This window comes from Gopherus flavomarginatus, chromosome 10, assembly GCF_025201925.1.
Source record: "Gopherus flavomarginatus isolate rGopFla2 chromosome 10, rGopFla2.mat.asm, whole genome shotgun sequence".
NCBI classification, from domain to species: Eukaryota; Metazoa; Chordata; order Testudines; family Testudinidae; genus Gopherus; species Gopherus flavomarginatus.
The window spans coordinates 81,437,105-81,459,949 of record NC_066626.1 but is presented as its reverse complement, the minus strand read 5'-3'; the positions used below and the strand labels follow the sequence as shown (position 1 = coordinate 81,459,949).

The 22,845-nt window shown below is 62.5% G+C and overlaps 1 protein-coding gene across 1 annotated transcript in view; it reads left to right on the top strand.

Annotated features, from left to right (window-relative positions):
• ABCB6 (ATP binding cassette subfamily B member 6 (Langereis blood group)) overlaps nt 1-22,845 on the top strand; it is a 36,571-nt gene that overhangs the window by 7,714 nt on the left and 6,012 nt on the right. The window contains exons 4-15 of the mRNA XM_050917021.1: nt 4,645-4,834; nt 7,527-7,619; nt 9,236-9,428; nt 10,368-10,489; nt 10,945-11,054; nt 11,704-11,769; nt 12,107-12,232; nt 12,422-12,498; nt 14,110-14,173; nt 14,845-14,930; nt 21,491-21,548; nt 21,864-21,968. Of these exons, the coding sequence (XP_050772978.1) occupies nt 4,645-4,834; nt 7,527-7,619; nt 9,236-9,428; nt 10,368-10,489; nt 10,945-11,054; nt 11,704-11,769; nt 12,107-12,232; nt 12,422-12,498; nt 14,110-14,173; nt 14,845-14,930; nt 21,491-21,548; nt 21,864-21,968 (1,290 nt within the window). The remainder of the gene's footprint in view (nt 1-4,644; nt 4,835-7,526; nt 7,620-9,235; nt 9,429-10,367; nt 10,490-10,944; nt 11,055-11,703; nt 11,770-12,106; nt 12,233-12,421; nt 12,499-14,109; nt 14,174-14,844; nt 14,931-21,490; nt 21,549-21,863; nt 21,969-22,845) is intronic.

The following is a 22,845-nucleotide window of genomic DNA, read 5'->3' as shown; positions in this document are numbered from 1 at the left end:
GTGTTATAGCCCCGTGGCACCCCACGCACTCCCCTCCTGCTGCCCCATGCCCAGCCCCGCCGCCAGATCCCCACACACTCCCGTCCTGCTGCCCCACGCGCAGCCCCGCCCCCAGATCCCCACTCACTCCCCTCCTGCTGCCCCACGCCCAGCCCCGCCCCCAGATCCCCACACACTCCCGTCCTGCTGCCCCACGCGCAGCCCCGCCCCCAGCTCCCCACACTCCCCTCCTGCTGCCCCACGCCCAGCCCCGCCCCCAGCTCCCCACACACTCCCCTCCTGCTGCCCCACGCCCAGCCCCGCCCCCAGATCCCCACACACTCCCCTCCTGCTGCCCCACGCCCAGCCCCGCCCCCAGCTCCCCACACACTCCCCTCCTGCTGCCCCACGCCCAGCCCCGCCCCCAGATCCCCACACACTCCCCTCCTGCTGCCCCACGCCCAGCCTTGCCCCCAGCTGCCCACTCACTGCCCTCCTGCTGCCCACGCCGAGCCCCGCCCCCAGCTCCCCACACACTCCCCTCCTGCTGCCCACGCCGAGCCCCGCCCCCAGCTCCCCACACACTCCCCTCCTGCTGCCCCACGCCCAGCCCCGCCCCCAGCTCCCCACACACTCCCCTCCTGCTGCCCCACGCCCAGCCTTGCCCCCAGCTCCTCACTCACTGCCCTCCTGCTGCCCCACGGCCAGCCTTGCCCCCAGCTCCCCACTCACTCCCCTCCTGCTCCCCCCCCAGCCCCACACTCACTTCCCTCCTGCTGCCCCACCTCCAGCCCTGCAACCTGCTGTCCACGTCACACTCCGTCCACGCTGCCCCACGCCCAGCCCTTCACTTCCCCAGGAAGCACCCAAAGCCTGGCTCCAGCCCTCACCTCCCTTGGGGGGTGCCTGGTGCTCCCTGCTCCACTTCTCCCTGGGGCGAGGAGTGTCTGGTGCCCATGGGCACTGAAGGACTGCAAAGGGGGGTTGGAGCACTGCTCAGATTTGACTGGGCACCCCTCCATCATGCCAGGAGGGAAGGGACTTTGCCATTAAGCCATCTAGCTCTGGTCAGAGAGTGTGGGGGGCCTTGCTGCACCCCTGGTATGTGTAATCTCTTCTAAGGCCCCCATCGCCCGGGAGCTCAGTATGCATTACTGACTCTCGCTCCTCCATGTCTTGGTGTGATGGGCACCGCACCACCAAAGCATGTAGCAAGGTGCCCCCACCCCAGCCCTCCAAGAGGAGTGGGGTGCAGGTGCCCTGCCTGGGGTGACGATGGAGCTGGAGAAGTTTGTGATGGGCTGGGACAGGGGAGGGCCCGTTCCCCCAGGTCAGACTCTCTCCATTCCCCACCCAGGCATTCCTCGTCCCTTCGAGGGCTGTGTTCCTTTGGGGCAGGTGTTCAGGTCTCTCTCTGAGCCCCCTGCCCCACCCCCTAGGGCTCATCCACCCGCCCGCTGTTCTGTTCGGACGGTTCTTCCACACTCCCGTCACCAGCATCCGGTGCCTTCCCGCTGTGTGTTAAACCCTGCGACTGGCGCCTGTCCCAGTCCTTATTGGGCCTCATCCCCATTGCATGTGGGCATTTTCAGCCCCACACCAGGCCTGGGAGGCCAGCCAGCTACGCCTCATTGTACAGAGGGGACGGAGGCACCGAGCGGGCCACAGGGAGTCAGGCCCGGCGGGAGCTGCCCTGCCCCGTCCTGTTTCTTGCCTGGCCCGGGTGGCCTGTTCTCTCGCTCGTCCCCGGCCCAGGGGAGCGCTGGGGGAGCCGGGGGGTTGTTTTGGTAGGGTTTGCTTTTGAAAGGTTCCCACAGTGGGCTGTTTGTAGTGGGAAGGGCTGGGGTGCTCCGTAGTTCCAGTGAGTTCCTCCCATGGCCCAGGTCCAGCCCTGAGGTCCGGCCTGCTGTCCCTTGCCCAGACAAGAGCAGAACGACCGGGGGGCCCAGGAGGCTGTATCTGTGGTCTCCAGCCCGGATCCCTGGGCATGACCCATGGAGATCAGGACCGGACCCTGGGACTTGCCTCAGTACTGTCCGTCCCCATGCCTAGGATGGGGACTAGGGGGACGCAGGCCTTGCAGCCGACAGGTCAGCCCACTCAGACATGCATCACGCTCCATCTTCAAACCAGACAGGTGGCCCCCGATGCTCCAAGGGGAGGCTGTCCCAGAACCTCCCTCCGCCAACCGGAAGCCATCTCCCCATGTCCAGGCTGCAGGTCCTGCTGGCTAGTTTGTCCAGTTGCTCCTGAGTAGCCCCCTGTCACGGAGTCCCCGGGCGATGCTCTGGAACTGCTCCCCACAAAGCCAGGCAGGACTTTGGGGAGCCTCCTCTCCCTCGGAGCAGACTGTCTGCAGGGCAAGAAGCTCACACGGCTTCACCTCCCGGGTCTCTCCTTGGAGCATTCAGCATCCTCTGCCCCTCCGTGCGCTTCCCACAGCGAGCCCGCCCCAGCGGGGTCCTGGGGAAGCCACAGGGTCCTGCACCCCCACTTCGCAGTCAGACGTGACTCTCAGCCAGCCAGTAACACAGAGGTTTATTCGATGACAGGAACATGGTCTAAAACAGAGCTTGTAGGTAAAGAGAACGGGACCCCTCAGCTGGGTCCATCTTGGGGAGGCAGAAAGACCAGACCCCGTCTGGGCCCTTCCTCCATTTCCCCAGCCAGCTCCAAACTGAGACTCCCTCCAGCATCTCACTCAGCCTCCTCCCCCCCGCCCCCATCCTTTGTCCATTTCCTGGGCAGAGGTGTCATCTGGCCCCCAAACTCCTTCCTGGGTTCTCATGTTACGTGCTCAGGTATCTTCCCTCAAGGAAAGTCTCCCATCCCCAATGCAGCCAGTCCCAGCAAAACTCCCCTGCAACCTTCCCAGGCCGGCACTCCCCTCTCCCTGCTGCGTTACGGGCCCCCACCCCGGATTCAAAGAAAACATTAAGAACATTCCCACTTCGTTGCCCCCACCCCAGCCCAGCCCAGCCCAAAGGCTCTGCCAGGGGTCAGGCCCAGGCTCTGGAGGAGGAACTGTGGTGGGAATGGAGCTCTCCATGTTTCAGTCCCAGGATTGGGGCTGGAGCCCTCTGGACAGAACTGAGCAGGTGATGGGGAGGCGTCTGCTGGTGCCGGGTGCCCGCTGTCGAGCTCCGCCAGGCTCTTCCTCTATCCCGAAGAGGGAAGTGGAGGGTGCGTCTGTCCCACGACAGCAGGCGCCTTCCACCCACAGGCCTTGGGCTGAGAAGGGCTTCCCGTGGCCACCTCGTTTCTCCTACCCTGGGACTGCCCCAGCAGCAAGGGGGGAAGGCAGCCGTGGCCCTGATCCTGCCACCGCAGTGCCCCACATGGGGGCCCCCCCCACTCCAGCATTCACCCTCCCCAGCCCAGGGATGACCCTGGCAGGGTCTGGATCTAGTGTGTAAACGTGACCCAGCAAAGAATGGGTTTGACCAAGGAGTGAAGCTGCCAGCAGATGGTGCTGCTGGCTCTGCGGTGTCCCTGCTGGCCTGTCCCTTGGCAGGGGATGTGAGCTGCGTTGCCAGCAGGCTGTGGGTCACACTGGCGCAGCGGGGAGCAGCTGGACTCTGGCTCCCTGCCCTGGTGCTGCGGGATCGGAACCCTGGGGTCAGGGGTCAGGCCCCTGGTCTCCCCCAAGCCTGAGCACAGCACGGTCTGCACTCCTGAGGTCAGGACCCCCCCATCAGTCCTCTCCCCTCCCACAAGCCCAGGGTGCTGTGCACCTGTGCTAGGGTTCCTCGCACATCCCCACTGCCCCATACGAGCAGCAGGACTCACACTTTGGCCTCCTCCTCCAAGACCTAGGAGCTTCTGCTCCCCTGTGTCCCAGTGTCCCATTCACCTCACGCACCAGTGCCCTGTTCACCCTGTGCCCCAGTGTCAGGGTCACCCTGTTCCCCAGTGCCCTGTTCACCCCGTGCCCTAGTGCCCCATTCACCCTGGTAACAGGTTCACCCAACACCCCAGTGCCCCTTTCACCCCACACCCGAGTTCCAGGGTCACTGCGCCCCAGTGCCCCATTCACCCCACACCCCAGTGCCAGGGTCACCCCACACCCCAGTGCCCTGTTCACCCCGTGCCCTAGTGCCCCATTCACCCTGGTAACAGGTTCACCCAACACCCCAGTGCCCCTTTCTCCCCACACCCAAGTTCCAGGGTCACTGCGCCCCAGTGCCCCATTCACCGCACACCCCAGTGCCAGGGTCACCCCGTGCCCTAGTGCCCCATTCACCCTGGTAACAGGTTCACCCAACACCCCAGTGCCCCTTTCACCCCACACCCGAGTTCCAGGGTCACTGCACCCCAGTGCCCTGTTCACCCCACACCCCAGTGCCCTGTTCACCCCACACCCCAGTGCCCCGTTCACCCTGGTAACAGGTTCACCCAACACCCCAGTGCCCCATTCAACCCACACCCCAGTGCCAGGGTCACCCCACACCCCAGTGCCAGGGTCACTCCATGCCCCAGTGCCCCAGTCACCCCAGTGCCAGGGTCACCCCGTGCCCAATGGGATCAGCACCCCAGGGCTGGGAGCTTTTGCCCCCTGCCCAGGTATCCCCCGTCCCTTAGTGATTCATGCTGCTCTGGGGCCGGAGGTGAAGGGACGGATCCCCCTGGGCACACACCCCTCCTCACCCCCTTTCTCTGTCGCAGCCTCTCCTGGCAGGAGACCGCGGCAGCCACTCCACCTGGAAGGATTTGGGCCGGAAGCTGCGGCTGCTGGTGCAGTACGTGTGGCCGCGGGGCAGCCACCTGCTGCAGGGGCTGGTGCTGTTCTGCATGATGCTGATGGGGCTGGAGCGCGTCATCAACGTCTTTGTGCCCATCTACTACAAGAACATCGGTGAGGCCCATCGGGGGAGTTGGGGGAAGGGGTCATGCCCCCAGCGCAGGCTGGCATGGCTCTGGCGCTGTCCAGTGACCCCCCTCTGGCAGACAGCTGTGTAGAGCTACGGGCTGCTGGGAAACAGGTGTGGGAGGGGTGGCTGAAGCTTGGTGGCCAGGCCCAGGGGACGCCCCCCCATGACGTGCTGGTTCCCGTGGCCCATGCTCTGTCTGCAGCCCCCTGGGCGGAGGCCCTGTGTGGAGGGGAGCTGCTGCATGTATTGGGCAATGCCTGGGCTTCTCCACCAGGGGGTGCTCCCCTATGGGGCTTTATAGGGGGGCTGGGATGAGCCGGTGTTTGGGGGGCAGGCTGCCCTCAGCCAAAGGCCAGCCAGGATCCACTGCGGCACTGGGAGGTGTAGCTCAGTCCCTGCCCTGCGTCCAGCCTGGGGCAGCCCCTGGGGCCCAGCCTGGCTCTGCTGCGTGCCCAGCCAGCTCCGGGGGACATAGCAGGGGACTTGTGGGACGGAGGCAGCAGCTTTGGGGTCTGGAGTCTCAAACTCGGCCTGGCAGGAGAGTGTTTCCTGGGGCTGAGAGGGGACCTGCCTTCTGCACCCTCGATCAGGTGCTGCTTCTCTGGTGTGTCCATTCCGCAGGCACCCAACTCACTTGTCACACAGGGACCCCTCACCCAGCGCTGAGATGCAGCTATCTCTGGGTGGGGTGAGGGTGCTGTTTATACAGGGATCCCTCACCCAGCGCTGAGATGCAGCCACCTCTGGGGTGGGGCACAGCAGCAGAATAACAGCGACGTTGCATAGCAGGCTGGCACAGGAGGCAAAGGACAGGTCTGCGTCCAGTGGCGATTGCAGGGGCCTCAGGGAAGCAGGATGCTGGGCCTGACGCCCTGACTCGGTGGGCTGATGGGCTCCAGGCACCACACTTTGTGCTGCTCTGAGTGGCTCCATTCTGGGCTGGGCTGGAAGGTGGGAGTCCCTGGCCGGCTCGCTGCCAGAGCCAGCCGGTGGGGCTGGGGCTGGTGGAGTGCAGGGCCCCTTCCTTTGTTGCTGCTGGGGCTGTTGTGTGCCAGGTTCCCAGGCCCCGGCGAGCGGCCCGGGTGCCAGCTCCCGGCGCTAGGTCAGGCATCGAGAATGGGAGAGGCCGGCCCTGGTGTCTGCCTTTCAGCCTTGACTTCTAGACTTACAAAGGCATCGCTAAGCGGTGCTGGCAGGAGGCTCTGGGGCGGATAATGGGGGGTCTGAATGGGGGGGAGCGGCCTGTGGCCTGCATACAAAATGCCTGCCCCCCTTCCCCCCCCGCTACGGGGGGGCAGGGAGGATGCTGCTCTCGAGCCTCCCATTAGCCCCAGGCTGGAGGCTGCAGTCTCGTCTCCCCATCCCAACCGTGGCCCTGGGGTGCATCCCAGCCCTGCCCTGTGCTGGCCGGGCCCCAAGGCCCCGTTTGGGGGTGCTCCCTGGGGGTTGGGCGGAGCTTGGCCCCAGATTGCCCAGCCCCTGCAGGCCTCCTCTGGCCACCCCTGTGTTCTCACCAGGCCCCGGGTTACGTGCAGTGGGGCAGGCACCCCGACCTCTCCCCACATGGAGCTGGCAGCGGGTGTCCCTGCCTGTCCCCAGGCTCGGGCGGCCGGACAGAGGAGCGACTGGGGGGTGAGGGGTCCGTCTCTGAGCAGTGGGAAGCAGTGCGCCCCCCCCCGCAAGGGTCCCCCCCGTCAGTTAGGATTAGGGCAGCCCGCTCCCCATCTCAGGCGGACAAAGCCCAAGTCAGGAACAAGGGCCCTTTGTGTGCGCTCCAGGCCCCTGCCACCCGCCAGGCTCCACAGCTACCTTAAAACGGGGTGGGGGGGCTAGTTAGTGGGGGCAAAGGGGGGAGTGACGGGAGAGGGGCTGGGTGTGTACTGACACATTTCTCATTGGTGGGGAACGAGTACCCTGGGTAGAAGGTGGGGGGCAGGACTAGGGCCTGGGCTGGGGGGCAGAGTTGGGGGGCAGGGCTGGGCATTGAGGGGCAGCCCTCCTCTCCCCCACAGCTGCCCTGGTGAATGCCCTCCCTGCCCCAGTGATATTAGCTTTGCCCCGTGATAACGAGCCCACACACGCCAGACCCCTCCTGCCCCCCAGCCTGCCCCACGCTCTGCCCGAGCTGCCTCCCCAGGCTGCGGGGGGTGAGGTGCTTGGGGGGAATTCTCTGGGGCAGTTCCCCCACATGGTGCTAGGGGCCACGGTCTCTCAGGGCCCCCCACGGGCCCCTTGCATTCACTGCCCAGCCTGGGGTCCTTTCTCCAGGGTCACAGTTGGCCCCGGTGTCCCCTTCGGCCTGCCACAGTGCCGAGGGGCCCAGGACTCGCCTTCACCTGGCCTAATCGCACCGTGGCTGTCGTGTCCCACCCCAGAAGAGGCTGCAGTTCAGTGCTGGGTGCTGCTGCCTGGTGGTCGGGGGCGTGGGCCATGTTCTCTCTAGCACCACTGAGCCCAGGCTCCTGCCCCGGGAGCTGGCAGGGCGCTAGTGGAAGGGCACCGGCTGGGCAGTGGAACCCTGGCATGTGGGGGGGAGCAGCACCGTGAGAAGCTGGGGGAGGGACGGCATGGGGGTTGGGGTGCCACGCAGGCCCCAGCTCCCACGCTCGGCTGCAGGGAAGTGCTGCCAGCCGCCCCCGCCCCCAGTGCTCTGATCTGGGTCTCCCATCTCCCCAGTGAACGAGCTGACGGAGGGCACTGCTTGGCACACGGTCGCCTGGACCATCTGCACCTACGTGTTCCTGAAGTTTCTGCAGGGTGGAGGCGCCGGTAGGACCTGCCTTGGGGCTGGGCCTGGGGGGCTCCCAGCTGGGTGGAGTGGAGCTGGTGGAGATGCTGTCCCATGGGAGGGTAGCGGGCAGTACCCTGCACTCAATTCGTCCTTAACCCCCTAGCCACGGACGATCCCCAGCTGGGCCCCCCAGCCCTCTGGACCAGGCAGGGGGCGGTCCCTCGGGCAGTCCTGGGGGCACTGTCCTGCCCAGACTGGGGCTGCTATGGCAGGGGCGTGGGCAGTGCTGGGCACAGAGATGGGGGCACACTGGAGGGCAGCAGGGGGCTTGGGGCATTCTCTGGAACAGGCCAGCAGAGGGAGGAGATTAGCCAGCCCATGCCCAGCTCCTCCCTGATTTGGCCCAGCTCCCCTTGGGTGCCAGGGTTTGGGGCTGGTGTCTAGGCATCGGGCTCAACAGGTAGCGATCAACGGCTCCATGTCTAGCTGGCAGCCGGTATCAAGTGGAGTGCCCCAAGGGTCAGTCCTGGGGACGGTTTTGTCCAATATCTTAATGAGCTGGAGGATGGCATGGACTGCACCCTCAGCAAGTTTTGCAGATGATACTAAACTGGGAGGAGTGGTAGATATGCTGGAGGGTAGGGATAGGATACAGAGGGATCTAGACAAATTGGAGGATTGGGCCAAAAGAAACCTGATGAGGTTCAACAAGGACAAGTGCAGAGTCCTGCAATTAGGACAGAAGAATCCCATGCACTGCTACAGACTAGGGACTGAATGGCTAGGCAGCAGTTCTGCAGAAAAGGACCTAGGGGTTACAGTGAATGAGACGCTGGATAGGAGTTGACAGTGTGCCCTTGTTGCCAAGAAGTCTAACGGCATTTTGGGCTGTATAAGTAGGGGCATTGCCAGCAGATCGAGGGACATGATCATTCCCCTCTATTCGACATTGGTGAGGCCTCATCTGGAGTCCTGTGTCCAGTTTTGGGCCCCACACTACAAGAAGGATGTGGAAAAATTGGAAAGAGTCCAGCGGAGGGCAACAAAAATGATCAGGGGGCTGGATCACATGACTTATGAGGAGAAGCTGAGGGAACCGGGATTGTTTAGTCTGCAGAAGAGAAGAATGGGGGGGGATTTGATAGCTGCTTTCAACTACCTGAAAGGGGGTTCCAAAGAGGATGGATCTAGACTGTTCTCAGTGGTACCAGGTGACAGAACAAGGAGCAATGGTCTCAAGTTGCAGTGGGGGAGGTTTAGGTTGGATATTAGGAAACACTATTTCACTAGGAGGGTGGTGACGCACTGGAATGGGTTCCTTAGGGAGGTGGTGGAATCTCCTTCCTTAGAGGTTTTTAAGGTCAGGCTTGACAAAGCCCTGGCTGGGATGATTTAGTTGGGGTTGGTCCTGCTTTGAGCAAGGGGTGGGACTAGATCCCTCCTGAGGTCCCTTCCAACCCTGAGATTCTGTGATTCTATGATTTCCAGGGGCCCCTTGGCACTTGGGCTGGGGCGGGAGCTGCCCCAGGCCTAGCCTAGGGGGTGGTTCTGGGTGCCACATACCCCCTCGCCCCGGTGGGCCCTGGGCGTACCACCGCTGGGCAGTGGGTGGGGGAGGTCTCTGCTGATTCATCTCGCGTCATTCTCCCTGCAGGCTCCACTGGCTTCGTTAGCAACCTGCGTACCTTCCTGTGGATCCGGGTGCAGCAGTTCACCAACCGGCAGGTCCAGGTGCGTCTCTTCGCCCACCTGCATGGCCTGTCCCTGCGCTGGCACCTGGGGCGCAAGACGGGCGAGGTGCTGCGCAGCGTGGACAGGGGCACCAGCAGCGTCAACAGCCTGCTCAGGTACCACGGGGTGGGGGGACCTCCCCGAGGGGTCCGGCCAGCTAGGCACTTCCTACGGCCTCACCTCCAAAGCCCCCTCCCCGCCCAGCAGGGTCACCAGTACCAGGCTGACCCAGGTGGGGGTGAGAAGGGGATACGGTGGGGGCAGGGCTTTGGGCAGAAGGAGAGGTGGGCGGTGAGCGTGGGTCAGGGTGGAGGAAAGGGAGATGGGCAGGGCAGAGGGACTGGTAGGGGGTGGGGATGGGGGTGTGAAGGGTGGGCAGGGCTGTGAGGCGGTGGGGGGGAGGTGGGTCGGGGTGGGGGATGGGGAGGGCAGAGGGTGTGAGGGGTAGGCAGGGCCATGGGGCGGTTGGGGGGAGGTGGGTCAGGGTGGGGGATGGGGAGGGCAGAGGGTGTGAGGGGTGGGCAGGGCCATGGGGCGGTTGGGGGGAGGTGGGTCAGGGTGGGGGATGGGGAGGGCAGAGGGTGTGAGGGGTGGGCAGGGCCATGGGGCGGTTGGGGGGAGGTGGGTCAGGGTGGGGGATGGGGAGGGCAGAGGGTGTGAGGGGTGGGCAGGGCTGTGAGGCGGTTGGGGGGAGGTGGGTCAGGGTGGGGGGATGGGGAGGGCAGAGGGTGTGAGGGGTGGGCAGGGCCATGGGGCGGTTGGGGGGAGGTGGGTCGGGGTGGGGGATGGGGAGGGCAGAGGGTGTGAGGGGTGGGCAGGGCCATGGGGCGGTTGAGGGGAGGTGGGTCAGGGTGGGGGACGGGGAGGGCAGAGGGTGTGAGGGGTGGGCAGGGCCATGGGGCGGTTGGGGGGGGTGGGTCAGGGTGGGGGGATGGGGCGGGCAGAGGAGGTGGGGCCTGGGCCATGGGGCGGCGGGGAAAGGGGGTAGGGATAGGCAGGGCAGGGTGACCCTGGGCTGACCTGACCCTTCCTGTCCTCTCCGCTCCCCCCCCCAGCTACATCATCTTCAGTATCTTCCCCACCATCGCTGACATCGTCATCGGCATCATCTACTTCAGCTCGGCCTTCAGCCTCTGGTTCGGGCTCATCATCTTCGTCTGCATGAGCCTCTACCTGAGTGCGTGCGGGGGGGCCGGCGCTGCGAGGGGGAAGGGCAGCGGCAGGGGGGATTGTGCTTCTCAGCCTGGCGGGACGGGGAGGGCAGTGGGGGGGCCCTGAGCTGCTCAGCCCGGCAGGAGAGGGGGAGGGCGGTGGGGGAGCCAGCGTTTCTTGGCCCGGGGTGGGGGGCCCTGAGCTGCTTGTTCTGGTGGGAAGGGGAGGGTGGCGGGGGGCCCTGAGCTGCTCGGGCCGGGGTGAGGGGGGCCGCCTGTGCTTCTCGGCCTGGCAGGACAGGGAAGGCAGCGAGGGGGCCCTGAGCTGCTTGGGGAGGGCAGCGGGGGTGCTACCCGGGATGGTTGTGCTGGGATCCCTGCCCCACCCACACTCGGTGGCCCTGGTGCGCAGATCTGGGGGAGCAGCGGCTGAGGGGCCGGGCGGCAGGACCCGGTGACATCTGACACCCCCCCTCTGTAGCCCTGACCATCATCATCACAGAGTGGAGAACCAAGTACCGGCGAGACATGAACTCCCGTGACAACGAGGCCAAGGCCCGGGCCGTGGACTCGCTGCTCAACTTCGAGACGGTACCGACCCGCGGGCGGGGCCTTGGGGAGATCCGCCCAGGGGCTGAGCTGCTGAGTGGGGGGGCCCTGGGGGCATGGGGGCGGCTCTCCCGGGAGGGAGCATAGGGAAGAGAGTGTGGAGGTGCCGAGCCCTGGGGGCAGGTGGGGGGCCGGGGCTGGGCAGTCTCCAGGGAGGGGGGACGAGGGGTGGGAGGCTGGTGCTGAGGCGTGGGGGCCGGTTCTCAGCCGGGGGCTGGGCAGTCTCCAGGGAGGGGGCACGGGGGGTGGGAGGCTGGTGCTGAGGCGTGGGGGCTGGTTCTCAGCCGGGGGCTGGGCAGTCTCCAGGGAGGAGGCACGGGGGGTGGGAGGCTGGTGCTGAGGCGTGGGGGCTGGTTCTCAGCCGGGGGCTGGGCAGTCTCCAGGGAGGGGGCACGGGGGGTGGGAGGCTGGTGCTGAGGCGTGGGGGCTGGTTCTCAGCCGGGGGCTGGGCAGTCTCCAGGGAGGAGGCACGGGGGGTGGGAGGCTGGTGCTGAGGCGTGGGGGCTGGTTCTCAGCCAGGGGCTGGGCAGTCTCCAGGGAGAGGGGACAGGGACGTGAGCCCAGCAGGGAGCGGTGGGTGTGTGGGTGGGAGGTGGATGCGGGTGCTGAGTCCGGGCTTCGTGTGTTTCAGGTGAAGTATTACAACGCAGAGAGCTATGAAGTGAATCGATTCAATGACGCCATCCTGAAGTACCAGGTGCTGGGGGGCTGGGAGGGGCGTCTATCCCTGTTCCTAGCTCCCCTCACCGCCCTGCACTGGGGGTTGGGGCAGTTGGCACCCCCAGGGGGCTAAGCATGACCCCAGTCTGCCCCTCTGTGTTGCGTTGCAGGGGGGCAACCCTGCAAGGGGAGCCTCAGCCACCTGCACCCCCATGGGGTTTCCAGCAGATACATTGCAGGGGGGGCAAATTCAGCTCAGAGGTGTAGGGGACACTGGGGGGCCAGTGGGTTGAGCATGGGGCATGCCTATTGCTGGGGATGTAGCTCTGGAGGGAAGGGGGGCCCTGACACTCCCTCCCACCGCCCCCCGGCAGGTCTCAGAGTGGAAGGTCAACGCCTCGCTGGCCCTGCTGAACCAGACCCAGAACCTGATCATCGGCCTGGGGCTGCTGGCCGGGTCCCTGCTCTGCGCCTACTTTGTGACTGAGAAGAAGTTCCAGGTGAGCCTGGCGCCAGCCTGTGCCCCCCAGATGCCCTGGCATGTTTTGGGCCGCGAGCCCCCTGCGGACAGAGATGCCCCATGTCAGCTGTGCCCCAGCTGGGTGCCCTTGACCCCTGCCGGCCTGGAGGAGCCAGGGGTGGGGGCCCCGGCTCCAGCTCTGATGGGCGTCTCTCCCCATCTCTGCCAGGTGGGGGACTTTGTCCTGTTCGGCACCTACATCATCCAGCTCTACACGCCACTCAACTGGTTCGGCACCTACTACAGGTAACACCAGCGTGGGAGAAACCCACCTGAGCCAGGCCATTGGGCCAGCTAGCCTGTAGCCCCGCCCCTTGCTGCACTGGGTCAGGCCATTGGGCCAGCTAGCCTGTAGCCCCGCCCCTTGCTGCACTGGGTCAGGCCATTGGGCCAGCTAGCCTGTAGCCCCGCCCCTTGCTGCACTGGGTCAGGCCATTGGGCCAGCTAGCCTGTAGCCCCGCCCCTTGCTGCACTGGGTCAGGCCATTGGGCCAGCTAGCCTGTAGCCCTGCCCCTTGTTGCACTGGGTCAGGCCATTGGGCCAGCTAGCCTGTAGCCCCGCCCCTTGCTGCACTGGGTCAGGCCATTGGGCCAGCTAGCCTCTAGCCCCGCCCCTTGCTGCACTGGGTCAGGCCATTGGGCCAGCTAGCCTCTAGCCCCGCCCCTTGCTGCACTGGGTCAGGCCATTGGGCCAGCTAGCCTCTAGCCCCGCCCCTTGCTGCACTCGATCAGGCCATTGGTCTAGCTGGCCTGGTAGCCCCACCCCTTACTGCACTTGATCAGGCCATTGGGCCAGCTAGCCTGTAGCCCCGCCCCTTGCTGCGCTGGATCAGGCCATTGAGCCAGCTAGCCTGTAGCCCCGCCCCTTGCTGTACTGGATCAGGCCATTGAGCCATCTAGCCTGTAGCCCCGCCCCTTGCTGCACTCGTCAGGCCATTGGGCCAGCTAGCCTGTAGCCCCGCCCCTTGCTGCACTCGATCAGGCCATTGGTCTAGCTGGCCTGGTAGCCCCACCCCTTACTGCACTTGATCAGGCCATTGGGCCAGCTAGCCTGTAGCCCCGCCCCTTGCTGTACTGGATCAGGCCATTGAGCCAGCTAGCCTGTAGCCCCGCCCCTTGCTGCACTAGGTCAGGCCATTGGTCTAGCTGGCCTGGTAGCTCCGCCCCTTGCTGCACTGGGTCAGGCCATTGGGCCATCTAGCCTCTAGCCCTGCCCCTTTCTGCACTCGATCAGGCCATTGGGCCAGCTAGCCTGTAGCCCCGCCCCTTGCTGTACTCGATCAGGCCATTGGGCCAGCTAGCCTGTAGCCCCGCCCCTTGCTGTACTGGATCAGGCCATTGGGCCAGCTAGCCTGTAGCCCCACCCCTTGCTGTACTTGATCAGGCCATTGGGCCAGCTAGCCTGTAGCCCCGGCCCTTTCTGTACTGTGTCAGGCCATTGAGCCAGCTAGCCTGATAGCTCCACCCCTTCCTGTACTGGGTCAGGCCATTGGTCTAGCTGGCCTGGTAGCTCCGCCTCTTGCTGCACTGGGTCAGGCCATTGGTCTAGCTGGCCTGGTAGCCCCGCCCCTTGCTGCGCTGGTCAGATCATTGGGCCAACTAGCATGGTAGCTCCGCCCCATGTGGCAGATCAGGCCATTGGTCCATCTAGGCTGTGGCCCCGCCTCCGGCTGCACTGGATCAGGCCATTGGTCTGCCCAGCCCACCCCATTGCTGCTGGCACTTTGCTGGTGAAATCCCCCTCCAGGTGTGACCAAGGTAGCTGCCCCCTCCCCGCGCCATGGGGGTGGGAACGGCTGGGCTGAGTGGGGCGGTGGCCCCCTGTCCCATCTTCACCTGCCCTGTCCTCCGCCTGCAGGATGATCCAGAGCTCCTTCATTGACATGGAAAACATGTTCGAGCTCTTCAACGAGGAGCAAGAGGTGGGTGCCCCGCCCCCTGCCCTCCGCTCCGCCCCCAGGAGGGGCCACGCCCCCTGCCTTCTGCTCCGCCCCCAGGAGGGGCCACGCCCCCTGCCCTCAGCTCCGCCCCCAGGAGGGGCCACGCCTCCTGCCCTCAGCTCCGCCCCCAGGAGGGGCCACGCCCCCTGCCCCGAGCTTCTCCCCTAGGAGGTGGGTGCCCTGCCCCCTGCCCTCAGCTCTGCCCCCAGGAGGGGCCACAACCCTGCCCTACCCCCTGACCCAGCTTCTCCATTAGGAGGTGGGTGCCCCACCCCTTACCCTCTGCTCTGCCCCCAGGAGGGGCCACGTCTGCCACACCCCCTGCCCTCAGCTCCATCCCCAGGAGCTGGGTGCCCCACCCCCAGCAGATCAGCTGCCCCTCTCCACAGGAGATGAGGGTGACTCCCCCCAGCCATCACCCCCACACGTGTTCAGGCAGCTCCTCTGGCTCCACCTGGGGCTCTGGTCCCCCTGCGCTGGTCCATTTGCTCTAACTGGGGCCCCAGGGGGGCGGGGTTAGGGCAGGGCACGGAGCTGTAGTGTGGGGTCTGCTCTGCGCTCCCTTCCCCCCACTGCATCCAGGGAGCGACTATGCAGGGGCCGGCCCCTGGGGGGGGGGCAGGGCTGTGAGGCTGTGTGTGTCTGTCCCGCAGGTGAAGGACGAGGTGAATGCAGGGGACCTTCGCTTCCGCTCAGGGCGCATTGAGTTTGAGAACGTGCACTTCAGCTACATGGATGGGTAGGGGGGCGTGGAGCCAGCACGGGGATCGGGGGTGGGGCAGGGACTACGGGGTGTGGTGGAGATGGATGGGAACGGGGATCAGGACTGGGGAGTAGGGAGTGGGGATAGGGCGTGGGGCGAGTACAGAGCTGGGACGTGGGTCGGGTAAAGGGCTCGGGTGTCTGTGGTGGAGGGAGGAGGGAGCATAGGGCGGGTGCAGGGCTGGGGCATGTGGGGTGGAGGGAGTAGGGAGGCGTAGGGCAGATACAGGGCTGGGGTGTGCAGGGTGGAGGGAGGAGGGAGCATAGCGCAGGTACAGGGCTGGGGTGTGCGGGGTGGAGGGAGTAGGGGGTTGTAAGGCGGATATAGGGCTGGGGTGTGCGGGATGGAGGGAGGAGGGAGCATAGGGCAGGTACAGGGCTGGGGTGTGCGGGGTGGAGGGAGGAGGGAGCATAGGGCGGATACAGGGCTGGGGTGTGCGGGATGGAGGGAGGAGGGAGCACAGGACAGGTACAGGGCTGGGGTGTGCGGGGTGGAAGGAGTAGGGGGGCATAGGGCGGATACAGGGCTGGGGTGTGCGGGGTGGAGGGAGGAGGGGTTGTAGGGCGGATACAGGGCTGGGGTGTGCGGGGTGAGGGAGGAGGGGTTGTAGGGCGGATACAGGGCTGGGGTGGAGGGAGGAGGGGTTGTAGGGCAGATACAGGGCTGGGGTGTGCAGGGTGTAGGGGGGCATAGGGCGGATACAAGGCTGGGGTGTGCGGGGTGGAGGGGTTGTAGGGCAGATACAGGGCTGGGGTGTGCAGGGTGTAAGGAGTAGGGGGGCATAGGGCGGGTACAGGGCTGGGGTGTGCGGGGTGGAGGGAGGAGGGAGCATAGGGCGGGTACAGGGCTGGGGTGTGTGCGGGATGGAGGGAGAAGGGAGCATAGGGCGTGTCATAAACAGATAGCTAAGGGTTAATGTCTCTTTCACCTGAAGCACCTGACCAGAGGACCAATCAGGAAACCGGATTTTTTCAACTTTGGGTGGAGGGAATTTAGGGTCTAAGTCTTTTGTCTGCCTGCCTGCTTTCTCTGAGCTTTGGAGAAGTACTTTCTACTTTCTAGTCTTCTGTTTCTAAGTGTAAGGACAAAGAGATCAGATAGTAAGTTCTATGGTTTCTTTTCTTTGGTATTTGCATGAATATAAGTGCTGGAGTGCTTTGATTTGTATTCTTTTGGAATAAGGCTGTTTATTCAATATTCTTTTAAGCAATCGACCCTGTATTGTATCATCTTAATACAGAGAGACCATTTGTATTTTTCTTTCTTTTTATATAAAGCTTTCTTTTAAGACCTGTTGGAGTTTTTCTTTACTGCAGGGAAATTGAGTCTGTACTCACCAGGGAATTGGTGGGAGGAAGAAATCGGGGAGATCTGTGTGTTGGATTGCTAGCCTGATTTTGCATTCCCTCTGGGGGAATAGGAAAGTACTTTTTGTTTCCAGGATTGGGAACAGAGAGGGAGATTCACTCTGTTTGGATTCACAGAGCTTGTGTCTGTGTATCTCTCCAGGAGCACCTGGAGGGGGGAAGGGAAAAAGGATTATTTCCCTTTGTTGTGAGACTCAAGGGATTTGGGTCTTGGGGTCCCCAGGGAAGGTTTTTCAGAGGGACCAGAGTGCCCCAAAACACTCTAATTTTTTGGGTGGTGGCAGCAGGTACCAGGTCCAAGCTGGTAACTAAGCTTGGAGGTTTTCATGCTAACCCCCATATTTTGGACGCTAAGGTCCAAATCTGGGACTAAGGTTATAATATGGTGTGCAGCTGGTGGGATATAGACAGAATCCAGAAGCCAGTAGGAATATTATATTTTTCTTTTCTCTGCTAAGGGCTTTTTAGCAGAGAGAAACAGTTTGGTTTTAAAAGGGAACCAGAGAGAATTTTTTTTTCTCTGCTCTCTCTGGCAGTTTGTGGCTTGCATGTTAAGCGAGAAGCCATTACCAGACTGTTAAGGGTCTTTTGTCATGCAATAGCCCTCCCATTAGGAGGCAAGTACCAGCACTTATATGCATGCAAATAAAGTGGTTTTTCTGGTTTCCCTTCATTGAACATTAGCTAGAGAGAGAAAGGGAAAAAAGGCACTGTTGCTAGGCAGACTCCAGGAGGCAACAGAGAACCTGCAGTTCAGAAAATAAACACCGGAGGGCACCCCAACCCAAGAAAACAGGAACCATGACTTCTAAGGCAAAAATTGAGGCCGAAGAGCAACTCAAAGAAGCTGAACACAGGCGACAACTGGAAATAAAACAAAAAGAGATGGAGATGAAAGAAAAGGAAGAAAGCATGAAACTGGCAGCCTTCCAAAGAGAACAGGCAGCCCAAGAGGCAGCACACAAAAGAAAACTAGAAGAAGAAGAGGTGGCCTACCGAAGGAAACAAGCAGAAGAAGAGTTGGCCCACCGCCGAGACATGGAAAAACAACAAAAAGAAATGGAAAAACTACAAAAAGAGAATGAAGAGAAGGAAAAACAGAGAAAACATGAACTGGAGTTGGCAAAAGCTGGGCTGCATGTGCCAGCCAACCCTAACAACCCGGCGCCAATTATTGCTCCACAGCACAGGAAATTTCCCACCTACAAGGCAGGTGATGACACCGAGGCCTTCTTGGAAAATTTTGAAAGAGCCTGTCTTGGGTACAACATCCTCGAAGACCAGTACATGGTAGAATTGAGGTCACAGCTCAGTGGACCTTTAGCAGAGGTGGCAGCTGAAATGCCTAAGCTGCAAATGAATAACTATAAACTTTTTCAAACCAAGGCCAGATACCGAATGGGGATAACCCCAGATCATGCCCGTCGGCGCTTCAGAACCCAAAAGTGGAAACCAGAGGTGTCATTTCCCAAACACGCCTACTACATTGCAAAAAACTATGAGGCCTGGATAACAGGAAACAACATTCAAACCTTGGAAGAACTGAACCTCCTCATACAAATGGAGCAGTTCTTGGATGGTGTTCCTGAAGACATCACACGGTACATACAAGATGGAAATCCCAAAGATATCGCTGAGGCGGGGGAGATTGGAGCCAAATGGATGGAACTGGCAGAAAGCAAGAAAGCTACTGTCAAGGGGAACGATTACCCCAGGGGGCACACAGACCATAAACCCTACAACCGAGGACAGCCAAAGACCCCACATACCACCCAAGTAAAGCCACAGATACCCTACCCTTCAACCTCACCAGTCTCCAGTAACTCACCTCGGCCCAGTGACCCATCAGATGGAAGATGCTTTAAGTGTAATGAACTGGGACATATCAAGGCCAAGTGTCCCAAGAACACCATGCGAGTGCAATTCATTACACCACCATCACACCAAAGATCCCCAGGCCCGGATGCCTCTCAAATACCCTTGGAGCGAAGGGAAAATTTGAGAGTGGGCGGAAAGAAGGTTACTGCGTGGAGAGACACGGGGGCACAAGTGTCAGCTATCCACCAATCCTTCGTTGACCCCAAATTCATCAACCCAAAGGCCAAAGTTACAATTTACCCCTTCATGTCACAAGCTGTAGACTTGCCTACAGCTCAACTGCCTGTCCAGTACAAAGGCTGGTCAGGAATGTGGACTTTTGCAGTCTATGACAATTATCCTATCCCCATGCTACTGGGGGAAGACTTGGCCAACCAGGTGAGGCGGGCCAAGAGAGTGGGAATGGTTACACGTAGCCAAACCAGGCAAGCTTCCAGACCCATTCCTGTTCCTGAGCCGTCCACAGAGGCCCCGTCTGTGTTACCAGAGACCCAGACAGAGGTAGTGGACCCGGATTCCATGCCAACCACTGAAACAGCCACAGCACCTCCAGTCCCAGGCCCGGAACTGGAACAGCAACCAGCACCAGCCATTGCAACCCCATCTTCAAACTCAACGCCAGTGGGCGCCAGCGAGCCAGAACTGGCAGAAGCAACAGACAGCCATACCCAAAAGGCTCAGCCAGAGCCTGAAATACCCTCAGGTGCACCAGCGGAAAGCGGTTCACCAGCAACGGAAACAACCCCATCACCTACATCGCTTCCAGAGGGACCAAGCCCAAGTCCACAGTCTGAGGAAGAACTGGTGACCCCAGCCTCAAGGGAACAGTTCCAGACTGAGCAGGAAGCAGATGACAGCCTTCAGAAAGCTTGGGCGGCGGCACGGAGCACCCCACCGCCTCTCAGCTCTTCTAATCGATCCCGGTTTGTTATAGACCAAGGACTTTTATACAAGGAAATTCTTTCTGGTGGACACCGGGAAGAATGGCAGCCGCAAAAACAGTTGGTGGTTCCAACTAAGTACCGGGAGAAGCTCTTAAGCTTAGCCCATGATCATCCCAGTGGCCATGCTGGGGTGAACAGAACCAAGGACCGGTTGGGGAAGTCCTTCCACTGGGAGGGGATGGGCAAGGACGTTGCCAAGTATGTCCGGTCTTGTGAGGTATGCCAAAGAGTGGGAAAGCCTCAAGACCAGGTCAAGGCCCCTCTCCAGCCACTCCCCATAATTGAGGTTCCATTTCAGCGAGTAGCTGTGGATATTCTGGGCCCATTCCCAAAAAAGACGCCCAGAGGAAAGCAGTACGTACTGACTTTAGTGAACTTTGCTACCCGATGGCCAGAAGCAGTAGCTCTAGGCAACACCAGGGCTAACACTGTGTGCCTGGCCCTAACAGACATCTTTGCCAGGGTAGGTTGGCCCTCTGACATCCTTACAGATTCAGGGTCTAATTTCCTGGCAGGGACCATGGAAAAACTGTGGGAAACTCCTGGGGTGAATCACTTGGTTGCCACCCCGTACCACCATCAAACCAATGGCCTGGTTGAAAGGTTCAATGGAACTTTGGGGGCCATGATACGAAAATTCATCAACGAATTCTCCAATAACTGGGACCTAGTGTTGCAGCAGTTGCTGTTTGCCTACAGGGCTGTACCACATCCCAGTTTAGGGTTTTCACCATTTGAACTTGTGTATGGTCACGAGGTTAAGGGGCCATTACAGTTGGTGAAGCAGCAATGGGAGGGGTTTACGCCTTCTCCAGGAACTAACATTCTGGACTTTGTAAGCAACCTACAAAGCACCTCCGACACTCTTTAGCCCTTGCTAAAGAGAACCTAAAGAATGCTCAAGAAGAGCAAAAGGCCTGGTATGACAGACATGCCAGAGATCGGTCCTTCAAGGTAGGAGACCAGGTTATGGTCTTAAAGGCACAACAGGCCCATAAGATGGAAGCATCATGGGAAGGGCCATTCACGGTCCAAGAGCGCCTGGGAGCTGTAAACTACCTCATAGCATTTCCCAATTCCTCACTAAAGCCTAAAGTGTACCATGTTAATTCTCTCAAGCCTTTCTATTCCAGAGACTTACAGGTTTGTCAGTTTACAGTCCAGGGGTTGTAGGGCGGATACAGGGCTGGGGTGGAGGGAGGAGGGGTTGTAGGGCAGATACAGGGCTGGGGTGTGCAGGGTGTAGAGGGGCATAGGGCGGATACAAGGCTGGGGTGTGCGGGGTGGAGGGGTTGTAGGGCAGATACAGGGCTGGGGTGTGTAGGGAGTAGGGGGGCATAGGGCGGGTACAGGGCTGGGGTGTGCGGGGTGGAGAGAGGAGGGAGCATAGGGCGGATACAGGGCTGGGGTGTGTGCGGGATGGAGGGAGAAGGGAGCATAGGGCGGGTACAGGGCTGGGGTGTGCGGGGTGGAGGGAGGAGGGGTTGTAGGGCAGATACAGGGCTGGGGTGTGCAGGGTGTAGGGAGTAGGGGGGCATAGGGCGGGTACAGGGCTGGGGTGTGCGGGGAGGAGGGAGCATAGGGCGGATACAGGGCTGGGGTGTGCGGGGTGGAGGGAGGAGGGGTTGTAGGGCGGATACAGGGCTGGGGTGTGCGGGGTGGAGGGAGGAGGGAGCATAGGGCAGGTACAGGGCTGGGTTGTGTGGGGTGGAAGGAGTAGGGGGGCATAGGGCGGATACAGGGCTGGGGTGTGCGGGGTGGAGGGAGGAGGGGTTGTAGGGCAGATACAGGGCTGGGGTGTGCGGGGTGGAGGGAGGAGGGGTTGTAGGGCGGATACAGGGCTGGGGTGGAGGGAGGAGGGGTTGTAGGGCAGATATAGGGCTGGAGTGTGCAGGGTGTAGGGAGTAGGGGGGCATAGGGCGGATACAAGGCTGGGGTGTGCGGGGTGGAGGGAGGAGGGGTTGTAGGGCAGATACAGGGCTGGGGTGTGCAGGGTGTAGGGAGTAGGGGGGCATAGGGCGGGTACAGGGCTGGGGTGTGCGGGGTGGAGGGAGGAGGGAGCATAGGGTGGGTACAGGGCTGGGGTGTGCGAGGTGGAGGGAGGAGGGGTTGTAGGGCGGATACAGGGCTGGGGTGTGCGGGGTGGAGGGAGGAGGGGTTGTAGGGCGGATACAGGGCTGGGGTGTGCGGGGTGGAGGGAGTCGGGGGGCATAGGGCGGGTACAGGGCTGGGGTGTGCGGGGTGGAAGCAGGTCTGCAGGGCGGGATGCGGGAGCTCACGGTGCCCCGTGCTGAAGGCTGCGTGGGGGAATGGGGAGGGAAGCAGCTGAACCCCTCTCTCCCCCCAGGAGGGAAATCCTGCAGGACGTCTCTTTCTCGGTGATGCCTGGACAGATCCTTGCCCTGGTGAGAAGGGGACCTTTGTGCTGGGATCTGTGTGGATGGGATTGGCCAATGGCCGTAGGGACCGGTCCGTATGGAGCCTGCCCCTGCCCCTGCCCCATCCCGGCTCCCTGTGCCCTCCTGTGCCAGTCTGCAGAACGATGCCTGGTGCTGGTCTGTACAGAGCTGCCCGTTCCCGGCAATACTGGAGTCTCCGCACGACGTGTTCCCTTTACTCAGGAACCTGTGCCGGTCCATACGGTGCCTCCTCTGTGCCCCCAGCCCCCATCGCAGTGAGCGGCACCTTGGCCTGCTGACCCTTGTGCTCTTCATGCTCAGGTGGGTCCATCTGGCTCAGGGAAAAGCACCATCATCCGCCTGCTCTTCCGCTTCTACGACGTGTGGGGCGGCTGCATCCGCATCGACGGGCAGGACATCGCCAAGGTGAGGGGGCAGGGTATGGGGGTGTCTGGGGCAGGGAACAGGGACGGGGGGAGGGGCTCTGGGGGTGCCTGGGGCAGGGTCCAGGGAGGGGGTGAGGGGCTCTGGGGGTGCCTGGGGCAAGGTATGGGGGTGCCTGGGGCAGGGTACAGGGAGGGCATGAGGGGCTCTGGGGGTGCCTGGGGCAGGGTACAGGGAGGGCGTGAGGGGCTCTGGGGGTGCCTGGGGCAGGGTATGGGGGTGTCTGGGGCAGGGTACAGGGAGGGTGTGAGGGGCTCTGGGGATGCCTGGGGCAGGGTATGGGGGTGTCTGGGGCAGGGCACAGGGAGGGCATGAGGGGCTCTGGGGGTGCCTGGGGCAGGGTCCAGGGAGGGCATGAGGGGCTCTGGGGGTGTCCGGGGCAGGGTGCAGCGAGGGTTTGAGGGGCTCTGGGGGTGCCTGGGGCAGGGTACAGGGAGGGTGTGAGGGGCTTTGGGGGTGCCTGGGGCAGGGTATGGGGGTGACTAGGGCAGGGTACAGGGAGGGCGTGAGGGGCTCTGAGGGTTTCTGGGGCAGGGAACAGGGAGGGTGTGAGGGGCTCTGGGGGTGTCTGTGGCAGGGTACAGGGAGGGTGTGAGGGGCTCTGTGGGTGCGTGGGGCAGGGTACAGGGAGGGTGTGAGGGGCTCTGAGGGTGCCTGGGGCAGGGTACAGGGAGGGTGTGAGGCACCTGGGTATGGAGGTGCCTGGGGCAGGGTAAAGGGAGGACGTGAGGGGCTCTGGGGGTGCCTGAGGCAGGGTACAGGGAGGGTGTGTGGGGCTCTGGGGTGCCTGGGGCAGGGTATGGGGGTGCCTGGGGGGCAGGGTACAGGGAGGGTGTGAGGGGCTCTGGGGGTGCCTGGG